Raw genomic sequence first — 12,051 nt, 5'->3', positions numbered from 1 at the left:
CGAGGGGATTAATTTAACTAGTCTTGCGGAAAGAGAAGAATCGTGGAATGCATGAGGCCCAATACATCCCACGACTCTTCTCTTTCCGAACCGATTTTAATAGGAGATGAGCGGAGACGAGAGGAGACGTGCGGGAATCAACAACCAATACCATTGGTTGTTGATTCCCGCTAGATTACAACCAATGCTAATTGTTGATTCCTGCTCATCTCCGCTTCAAAAGGTCTGCACTGCAAGCTCTGAAATGCGGAGCCGTCGAGCCAATAAAAAGGAGGGATAAACGTAAAGAGTTTTCGTCAGATTTCCGACACATCTGTGCCTTATTCAGACTTTCAGGTCAGACACATCTGCCAGACAAATCTGACGGACACCTATAATTATTTACAGATAACTGACCCTCCCTGCATAGATATCTGGGACCTTATTCGACATGTACAACTGTCGAATTTCGCGTCAACTTCAATTCAACAGTTGAAGTTCATCAAGTGCGGATAGTTCATTTGGTACAATCAATAATTTAACAAAAAACAACTTTGTTTTATTATTACTTTAAGGTTTATAATGGTTTGGTTTGGTTGTGACCTAACTGTGGATTGCTAATGTCAAATTTTGACAAGTAATGATTCGATTCAACGGAAGTTCAACATGCGACGTCAAAAGTGGCATGTCGAATAAGTCCCCACTTGCAGTCGGGGTCTACTGTATCTGCAGCTGTCTGTACGTTCATTATAAAATGTTAACAAAAACAATGATGTTATATTATGATTATGACGACTCCTTCATAAGAAGTGTGAGATAAAAATAAAAATAATGCCACATTTCTACTTTCCTTTATTTTAATGCACGTATAATTAAGAATGGCATACCGTCAAATGGGGTGAATAATTGAATATGGACTTTAAGAGAGCTTTTAATGGAATTTTTGGAGCTCATATCAACCATTCTGTTAATAGTTTGACAATATATATTATCACGACTTTCATGCTTTTCCAGTGTTTCTATTATCAAAAGAATATAATCAACTATTATTTTCAATCGCGTGATAGAATTGTTGATAGATTTTCTTTTAAATTATTAGGTAAATGTCATTTCCGGTCCATGTCTCTATTCACCCCATTTAACGGTACCTAATAATTCTAATAATACCTACATATTGTAGAACTTAATGTAAGTATTAGCTTATATTTGATCATTAGTGCCTATAGAGGGTGTAATCGTTAAGTGTAGCCAGGCGATAATTCCGTAAATTAACAGATATCAGAAAACTTCAAATAGATATCGAAAGTGCGTTACCATGAGTAAAATTACATTGATAACTTTTTTACAATAAAAGCAGAAATATCCCAAACATTAACTTAAAACCCTCCCATACATTTAGTACGACGACTCACCCCTCAAAGAACGTCGGTGTCGTAACGTAAGAGATAAAACTGCTTGAAATTCATTATTTGCGATAATAAACTGTAATAAAATAATAAAACTACCGTTTATGAAATAATAAATCTAATATTATTTTTTTAATTACACCGCAAATTTTAAGAAAAGTTCATTTAGAAACATTTAAGAGGGCCCCGTCAATGTATCGCACAAGAAGAGCGTCACTTCGAGCAACTACTGTAAACAAAAAATGTACTTCCTTAAAAAAGTTCTTCCTTCCTTGTTTCTTTTTAAACATAAAGGAATGTCTCCTTTAAGTAAAATGAGCCAGCTTAAGGATTTAAGGTAGTTTCCCTCCAGGGCCCGACTTATCTTTCCACACTGTATAGTTGGTCAAGCAGATCTTGTCAGTAGAAAAAGGCGGCAAATTTGAAAAATGTAGGCGCGAAGGGATCGTCTCATAGAAAATTTGAATTTCGCGCCTTTTTCTACTGACAAGATTTGCTTGACCATCTATAAATATCAACTTCATCAAAAAATTTTATTTTCATTTATAAGTTTACCTTTAGTGTTGCCAGATGCACGGGGATCGGAGGTAAGATAATCTTAATTGTCTACATGTAATACTCGTACAATACTAACACGAATTATGTGTGTACAATGAAATGAAGATATTACTTACATCTAATCTAGAGTTAATAGAGTATTTAAAAAGCAACTAAAATACATTAAATTTACCGTCATCATCATCATCGTCCGAATCTTATTATCACGTTTTCAATCAAGAACTGCCAAGGATTACCTATCATAGAAACACGTCACGCATGCCAATACACGTAGGTATAACAACTCAAAAAATTATAGCAGCAAATTAGGTGGCACTGCACGTCGCCTTACAAATTGTTTTTTGTTGTAAGTAACGAATTGTCAAACTCTATTATTATTGAAATATTCTCATGAATGAAGATAGAAGATATATACTTCATTCGTCTGGAGGCATGTAGTCCGGAACGACTTGTAAGACTTTCTCTCTCCATCTCGCTTTTCTCGCTTCTTGCTGTCTCTTCAACGCGTTTAGTGCGGGCAGTGTCCTCCAGCAGGTTATTATTTTGAATTGAAGGTTTCTGCAAAATGTTTGTATATTTTTAAAAACAAAAATATTGAAGTTTCTCATATTAAAGTAGCAACAGTAAGTGTGCTCGAATGACCAATAATTATATAGGTACCTATTGTAGTAAAGAGTGGCTTTTTGCATTTTAACCTCACATTCTTTCTTCAAAATAGCTACGTTCACACGCAGCTTTCTAAACACTAGTTGAGTCACGTACAAATCGTAGTAGTCTTCAGCCACTTGTCTTCTTAAAACGTACTCGCGATGGTTCTACAAAATAAAGGTTTTAATTCTACATTACACAACATACAAAATATTATAACGATGACTCAGAAACTAGAAATCTAGGAGTCGACATCAAAGCGAGTGTCTGTGTGACAAATCAGCAATTTACCTTTTTAAATGCCTCAAACGTCTTTCTCAAAAGCTTTTTTCGGTGGGAATCCTCTGCCTTATAATTCCTCTCAATCCACATGTCTTCAGTATAGAACATCCAGTGCAAAAACGTGTTTTTCTTCAGCTGGAACTTGTAATGTGCTTTGGCTTTCTCTATATTGTCACGTTTCAATTCCATCATCATCTTTAAGGGTCGTATACAGTACTTGGCCAGTAAAACTCTCTCGTAATGCAAGTCTGCCATTACTATTAAAGATCGCATTCTGTCGGCGTATTGCTTCTTTCTTATAGCTTCCATCTTCTCCTTCTTCCTTTTCTCTCTTAGCTCTTTTATTCTTTTTATTTTCTCCTCTTTATCCATTTCCAGTTTTGCTAATTCAGCCTTGCAAAATTGTTAAAAGTTTAAAATTTTAATTTAACATCTTTATTCTTTGAGACTACATACAACTTTAATAAAAAAATATTTACCTGTTGTTTCATTCGAATCCGGTCTTCCTCCATCTGCTTTCTTCTTTCCCGTATCATCGCATGTTTCTCTTCCCTCTCGCGTGCTCTCTTCTCCATTCTTTGCAGAAACTGAGGCACCTTCAAACAGTGGAGCACAAGAGATGGCTCTGTGAAAGAAAATTAAGATATTGTCACATTTCAAAGCTTTCTTAATTGTAGTAAAATATTGTGTTCAATTATGTATTGGTTTGGTAATCTAGAAGTAAATGTAAAAAAAAAACATTATTTAGCCAAATCGTATTCTATATAGGTAGTAAACAAATGAATTAGGTAATAAAATACTTCATCGTAAAAATAGAATACCTTCTATGTCCGGAATCTTGAGTTCGTTTGACAACAGTTTGATCTTCGGTTTCAGATGCCGATCTAACTCATAGTAAGTCCTCCGAACTTCCTCTTTCATCTCATCCACTGACTGTTTGGATGCTTCAATAATCCTGTTGTATTTCAGCTCGTCGATCAACCTGTTTTGTTCTTCTAGCTTCGCTTTTTGGAGGGCTATAATGTGCTTTTGCATCTTATATCTGTAATGTGAGGCATAGCGAAATATGAAAAGGAGATTTTACAACATACAGTTACAGCTTATAATTGTAAATTTACTACACAACATACTTTAAGTTTACTATACTACTTACCGAATACCGGACATTTCGTGTCAAATGGGTAAGATTAATAAATTGTAGGCGCTTCTTTCTTACTTTGCACCGATTTGAACAGAACACACACACGTGTGGGAGTGTCATTATAAACGTCATATTTTCATAGAAATTCGACATTATGATGACCTTGGTCCGACTCTATTTAATTCAACGGAAGTCCGTAGCAAATCTATTTGTGATAAGCAACAAATTACTTATATTACCTATGTTGGTAAGTACTGTAGTCCCTCGCCAGCATCTTGGATTTTGTTTCCTCGGGTTGATTTTTCTCCAATTTCTTTTTCTCCAGTTTTTCAAAAAATCTTTTTATCGCCTCCTGTCTTTGTTGAGCCACGTATTCTTTTCGTTTTTTCACACAATTTCTCCATTTTTCAATATACTTTTTAACAAGCAGCTCCAAACGGCTAGTTAGAAAGATTCTTAGTGGAGTAATATTTAGAAAGTCTGGCGTTGTCTCTTTTTCAATAGATGTCGATACTAGCACCAAATGTTTCGGTTCTGCAATCATTTCTTCATTCCTCTGATTAACTTCTGCTTGGTCATTTTCATTGAGTGAGCATTTTGAGTTCGAATTAATAGCCATCATTATCAATACACTTTGCAAATCACTCATTTGCGTGTCTAAGTTTAATTCTTTACTGTTCTCTATTCTTAAATCAATAAAATCATTTTCGGCATCATTTTTATCTTGCAAATTTAAAAAATTGTCTTGGTTATTTAATAAATCATCTACTTGTGTCTGAAATTCATAATCTACACATATGGCAGTTTCGTAATTAATTTCCTCGATAATTTCATTATTATGCTCTATTTGTGTGGATTCAGAAATTTCATAGAGGGTATTAATATTTTTTATTTTTCGGTGACATTTGTTATTGGTTCGACAATCGTCATCGCCGTATGCAACAACATCTTTGCAGAGATTTAACCCATTCATAGTGTTTGTTTGTTCATCAACTGTTATAGTATCTTCTATCATAGTTTTAGGCTGAGGATTATTCTTCAACATTATTTCATTTTTTAAATTCATACGTTGAAAGCTATTACGGAGTTTTTCTATCTCTTTGTTCATTTTAACCTGGTCTTTCGACAGTTTTGTAGTTTTCCTAGAAAAAAAATGTAGAAATATAAACATTTACCTTGTATTTAACATACTTCTTCTGAAACTAGCGGACACAAGAATTGCATTCTCATGAGAATCAATATTTGTGCGTTTGATACTGATGCTAACATGCCGAACATGCGTAACATTAATTTGGATATAATAATGTTGATTCTGGATCTTGAGTGTATTATTGTAGGTAGGTAATCTACCTATTTATAACTATTTATTAATCAAACTGTTAATCAATCAAGCAAGGTATGGGATCTATTTGTATACGACGTATTTTATTGTTCAACGACAATTTTTATTTTATACTTTATACACAAAAATATCTTCTTACACTTGAACATTAGCGCCCAAGTAGCACAGATAGCTCTATAACTACTCACTTTTAGTTATATCTAACGCTCTGTGCGTATTAAGACACTTATAAGAGCACACTCGTGGTCCTACAGCTGTATAATAGATCTCAGTGATATTTATATAGCTTAGGGCTGATTAAAAGCTGCATTACGGCTCTGAAAACTACCATTAATACGCAAAGAGTGATATAAAGGTATATTTGCTACTACCCTATACAGCTTTAAGGGTTATCAAATGCTTTAACCGTTATAAGGTCTGTTTAGTGGATAAAATTACGCCATGTGCTGTATAAGGAGGTAATTGTGGACTTTTATTACGTTGACTTATTAAGGGAACACAAGTGAACTATTATGAAGCTAATAGACGTATAATGGAACACATGTGGCACATAATACAGCTTGTCGCTTAACATGTTTACCGCTAAGCAGCTTTTATTACACTGACTTTTAAGGGAGCACGAGTGAACTAATATGAAGCCAATAGACGTATAATGGAACACATGTGGCACATAATACAGCTTATCGCTGAACGTGTTTACCGCTAAGCAGCTTTTATTACGCTGACTTTTTAAGGAAGCACGAGTGAACTAATATGAAGCCAATAGACGTATAAATGGAACACATGGGGCGCATAATACAGCTTATCGCTGAACGTGTTTACCGCTAAGCAGCTTTTATTACGCTGACTTTTTAAGGAAGCACGAGTGAACTAATATGAAGCCAATAGACGTATAAATGGAACACATGGGGCGCATAATACAGCTTATAGCTGAACATGTTTACCGCTAAGCAGCTTTTATTATTCTGACTTTTTGAGGAAGCACGAATGAACTATTATGAAGCCAATAGACGTATAATGGCACACATGGGGCGCATAATACAGCTTATCGCTGAACATGTTTACCGCTAAAGCAGCTTTTATTTCGCTGACTTATTATAAGAGAGAACGAGTGAACTATTATGAAACCAATAGACGTATAATCGAACACATGTGGCGCATAATACGGCTTAGCGCTGAACATGTTTACCGCTAAGCAGCCTATTATACTGCCATTGGGACTGTCTGCATAGCGGCTGTTAAAACGTTCACAAGATGCCTTATAACTGTTTAGAGGTTCACTAGTGTATCGAAATAACGACTTGGACTTTATAGTGGTTCACTTAAGTATCTTTATCAGATATATAACAGTCGTATGCTGCATATAAGAATTTTAACGGTTCACGTTGCTTTTTAACATTGACCGCCATTTTATTGTATATAACCTATAAAATTGAAATTGCTTTTCCAACTTTTAAGGGTAACAATAAGGTTTTGTGCCTGAGTTCTTAACCTAAATCATTAGTTTAGTACTTCCTATAACGTATTATTAACTTTTTATCTCATAATTCTGTCCAAACCACTGAAATAGTTTTTACACATAGCTTATTTATATCATTAATTTAAATAAATACTGATTATTTTCGTGGCGCACTGAAATTTTCTTAGATAATGTATATATATAATGTCAATAAACTTGCATTCCCAAACATCTTTCTCGCATTAATATATAAAACATAACATTTAACTAAACACTTTAACAAAATGACTTATGGTGTCGTTGCGCTTAACGTTTTTGCTTCAATATAAATATGTTCACCTCTGCGTTCGTCGTCACTATACAAAATTTAATAGCTGATTTTTAAGGCAGAGGTGTAAAAGTATGTTATTAATTATCTTTTATTCAGCCCAACGTCAATCTTTCCCGGTATTAGGGCGCACATGTGACATATTAGCTGAATAAAGGGTAACTGGTGGTCTCTTACCCAGTCAATATACACCTCTTATAACTCCTGTTACCCCTTATAATTCCGTTAAATTGCTGCTACAACGCTCTTAAGTAGCTATGTGAACTTAAGGCTGCCTAATTTGTGCCCATTTAAGAGTTATAAAAGCTGAAAAGACGCTTATACAGCTCTTATGCAGCTTTTATATTCCAGCTTCAAGCGTATTCGTACGTCATTATGCGGCTGCTATACAGCTAATCTGTGCTACTTGGGCGTAAATTTAGTAAATAAATAATGCAATTTTTTTGTGAGATTGGCTTTTGAATAAATAGATAGAATACTGTCAACATCAAATATCATTGTCAATATTTTAATTTGTTTTTAATAAAAAAAGAGGTTATAAATATTACAAAAAGTTTAATAATAAAGTTATTAAACTTTTTGTAATATTTACGGTTTTTTAAATATTTTCATCACACTTTCTCGAAAAAGATCTTATTTTGTGCAGGTGTACTGAATGACAAACAAGACAAAGGCGTATATTGTTCCCATGGGAGTTATAGATTATTAAAAAAATTAAGATTATTAGATGTGAAAAATTACCTTTGACCATGGTTGTATGTAAAGTTCCCGTGTATATGAGTATCCTTCACCTGCGAACAAAAACATAGTTAATAAAATTAAACTTTGCTTTTTAGTGAGTATCACACTCGCTCAGTAAATGTGGAATTGCACGCAGGTTTAGCGGGAGTTATAGAAAAAGCGTTCTCCCTAGGGAGTTATGAAGTTTCTAGTGCCATAATTAACAGTTTTTTGTCTTTATACTTAATTTTTGTATCGCAAGTGTGATGAAAAACATTGTGTGTAACTCGGGGTGTAATAATATTGCAAACTCGAGTCTATAAATCGCTCCGGCAAGCCGTCGCGGTTTAACTTACTCTCGTTTGCAATATTCAACTTACGCCCCATGTTGCACAATTGTTTTTTACGGATAAGCAAAGTAATAATTTGGTATTAACAAAAATATTATTTTTGTCAGAAAAATAACTGCAATACAAATTAATATTTCCGATTGTTCTAAGCTATATTTAGAGATAATTCTAACATTTCTAACGAGCACAAACATAATGAGCTTCTTTTTCTTAGGCCGGATAGGGCACACGGAGAAAAAAATCTAGTGTTCTTTACAAGAATATTGTAAATTTAACTTGATTTTATTGTATTATATGTGACAACTAGACTTTTTTTACACATTAATAGAAAATTCTAGTTCTTTTCAACATCATTTCTAGTTCCTATTACCCACTTACCTAGTATCGTCGAAAATAAATTGTGTGTAGTATACAAAACCTATCTGTAGCCATCATTATAGGACAGGGTAGAGTTTATCAGATATTTCATTAGTGTTCACCAGATTTTTTATTAGTTTTAAGTATAATTTTAGCTGACTGAAATAATCAACAATTTCTGTTTACTATATGCAGTATTGGAGAATACCAGATTTATGTTTGTGTTAAATATAATTGTTGTGGCATGAAATAAACAGTATGTTCTGTTTACTATATATATTGTAGAGTTTAACGGGTTTTATATTTGTGTTCAGTTAATCATTATTGCGGACTGAAATTGTAATATACTGTCGAGTGAAACAGAGTTAGGTTAAATATCTTAGGTGAGTCTTCGCTTTAACATGCTTTTGTTGCGACGAAGACTTACCTAAGGTGTTTAACATTATTCTGTTTAACTCGGCAGTAAGTACAGTCGCCATCAGATATATCGGAGCGGCCAAGGTGTTCACAATATCTGAACACGCGCTCTAACGCCCTGACAATAGAGGCGTGTTCCGATATTTGTGAGCACCTTGGCCGCTCCGATATATCTGATGGCGACTGTACCTACATTGGCTTAGTCCGCAATAATGATGTTTGTGGTATAGGTGTGGTGGCCTGAAACATAAACAGAAAAATCTTAATCCTAAATAATTACTATGAGTAAAGTAAAAACAAACTTTTTTTTTAAATTCGTTTTAATTTTAGTAGTACATAACATAAATTATCGGCCGCAATTTTAGTGAGCGTATGGCAAATATAACACAGAGATAATTTTGGTAGCAAACACAACACACAAACAGAACACTCCAATATAACCTTATCACTATTAGCAACATATGTATCAATTTTCAATTAAACCGCAATTCGCTTCGTCCGCCTTTGTTCACTACACACAGACACTTTTATTTGCTAAAACCGGTGATCTAAACAGGAATGCAACCTGATTCATTTATTATTGGCGACACTTGAAATGAACTCTGTCCGGACTTCGGTGAAAATGACAGAATGTTCTGGGCGCTGCGGGCGGCGGCGCAGGGGTGCGGGGGGCCGCAGTTAGCTCATATCGTGGACTGAACAGTTTTTCGTTACAGGCAAATAATATTTTGTTTAGTGTGCAATAATATTGTAATGCCAACAATTTTTATTGTTGCTGGAACCACTCTTTATTGTTATCATTAAAAAGAGTATGTTAGACAACAGAGAACGTATCTAGTTATGTGTAAAAATATTCATAGTAATCAAGAAATTTCGAGTAAGTAATAGGTATTAAAAATCCGCTAATAGGTACGAGAAAATCTAGTACCTATAAATGAATTACATAAGGTGGACCTTAAACAAAGATTTTGTAATACACACTTTTATTATTGGTGTGTTAAACTAGATGATGGTGAACCGAATTAATAAATATTGTAAACATCGCAATTATTGTAAAGTGTTGTATGTTAAATGCATATTTTACTCTGTTACTATTAGATTGTTACCAAAACGATATCAGAGTTTTAGTGTACTAGAATATTTTAACTAGAATATTCTAATATTGTCCAAAATACGAGTCTATTAAACATGGCTGAAATCTGTTTTCCTACACTAGAATCATAACTACTATACAATCTGGTAATATTGTAAAATATTTTTTTCTCCGTGCATAGTGCCAAAAACGAACATCGAATTTTCGTTAGGTAAGTACTTGCCTTTCCATTATTCCTCTTGAATATTCGAGCAATAGAGGCACATAAAAAAAAAGAACGGGTTGCACTCCGGGAGTGCCGACAGAAGTGAAAACTCAATGACTAGTCCAAAATGTCTGCAGCACTATGTATAATTGACCCATCCTCCTTTCTATTGAAAAACTTTAGTTCCGAAATTGCTGGCCAGTGACCTTAAATTTGTAGCGCTAATTGTTTAAAATTCGAATAGAAATTGTAAAGTTCACTTTTATTAGCGATTTCATCAAGATGTAGCTTTATTGAATTATATTGGAGTGATATAAAGTTATGTAACTGTGAGATCCTCGTATTTCAGCCCGTACAAGATTAGAACATTGAGCTTTATTGCTGAATATAAAAGTCCAGTTTTAAACTAGTGGCTCTGTGAGCTGTAGACCTCGCGAGCATATCTTATTGGGCACGATGAAAATATAGTAAATAAAAAAAAACCGAAAAGTGTAAAAAAATACAAAATGTTATATCCCAGCATATAATTACCGGGAATCGAACCCAGACCTTCTGTGCAAACAAAAAAAGCGAACGTTTGCAAAATACGCCATGATGGTTCTTACTTAAGGTGACGAAATTTAGCTACTCACGTCAGCGCGTTACGCGTTACGCGTTACGCGTTACGCTCTCTCGAGTTTATCATTTTTTCCCCTACCTCAAAAAGTGCTCAGCGCCGCTAAAGAAGTTTTCACTTCAAAAATATGATTTTGTTTTTCACAGCAGGACCTCAGGAAATACGCGAGAATCGATATTCAAAGAAAGTTTATGAGTATCTTTGCCGCAATTACAGTAATTGAGCGACAAGTACGATTTATAGAGAAATTTCCAATTTCTATCTTCGCGGCAGCTCTGCAGCTTGAGAATATTCAATCGGAACGCAACCCTAAGTTAAATTAGATAATTTAACCCAAATACCCTAGTTGATTTGGGTAATTGCCCACTTGGGCTACTTGAATGATTAGTTTGATTAGGTACCTATAGACAGATACTGTAATTAACACATAAAAATAATAGGTGTACAGTACAGCCAAAATTTTAATCAAGTTATGGATTAATGAAGACACAGATGTAGGTACTTACCATGTTTCTTCTAGCTTCAAGCCGGAGCAAAGTATTGGTAGGAACGTAGTCAGGGGCAAGTTTCAGCAGGGCTCTATCGTCAAATTTATTTTTATTCAATATTTCCTCCATTGTTTTTCATTTTCTTATCTTAGATATTTCTCTGTTAATTCTTGAATACAATTTTTGTGGGTGTTAATTTGATGTGAGACAGGTTTTTGTAATAATTTTAGGACATTTCCACAGTAGTTTTAGTCACAAAATAATGTGATTTCCACAAATTCATACTCCAGTTAATATTCAGTACCTATCTATGCCTAAGTGTTACGTTGTCATAGGGAAGTTTAGTCGATATCCAAACGTTTATCTTCTCCGCGCATGTTACAACTTGGCTTATCTTTATAGGTATCATAATAGCATTTGACATAATGTAGCAGTTGATGTAGCATCTTATATAAAACAAAAAATAAGCGTCATTACCTAAGTAATGCACCTACCTACTTATAGCTTGGTATAACCCGTATAACTTAGAAACCGTTGTATAAAAATTAAACCTAAATGTTGTTGAAGGGTTAAATATACTGGTCAAATTCCACAACCACTGCACAACAATTGATGCCTGTAAAATGGAACTGATTAGCGTGATATTCAACTGCAGTAGCTAC

General features: G+C 34.3%; 1 protein-coding gene across 1 annotated transcript; it reads right to left on the bottom strand.

The window, feature by feature from the left end:
• Positions 1–2,296: 2,296 nt before the first annotated feature.
• On the bottom strand, positions 2,297–11,555 carry LOC134794217 (repetitive organellar protein). Its single transcript, XM_063765960.1, has 8 exons — positions 11,408–11,555; positions 7,885–7,934; positions 4,254–5,156; positions 3,695–3,915; positions 3,353–3,498; positions 2,883–3,266; positions 2,604–2,758; positions 2,297–2,501 (listed from the first exon to the last, which is right to left on the bottom strand). The coding sequence occupies exons 1-8, from the start codon at positions 11,516–11,518 to the stop codon at positions 2,360–2,362; spliced, it is 2,112 nt and encodes a 703-aa protein (XP_063622030.1). The 5' UTR covers positions 11,519–11,555; the 3' UTR covers positions 2,297–2,359.
• Positions 11,556–12,051: the final 496 nt, after the last annotated feature.

The sequence above is a fragment of the Cydia splendana genome, chromosome 1, assembly GCF_910591565.1.
Source record: "Cydia splendana chromosome 1, ilCydSple1.2, whole genome shotgun sequence".
Lineage (NCBI taxonomy): Eukaryota > Metazoa > Arthropoda > Insecta > Lepidoptera > Tortricidae > Cydia > Cydia splendana.
Note: the sequence above shows the minus strand (reverse complement) of the source record. Positions and strands in the feature narration are given on the sequence as shown.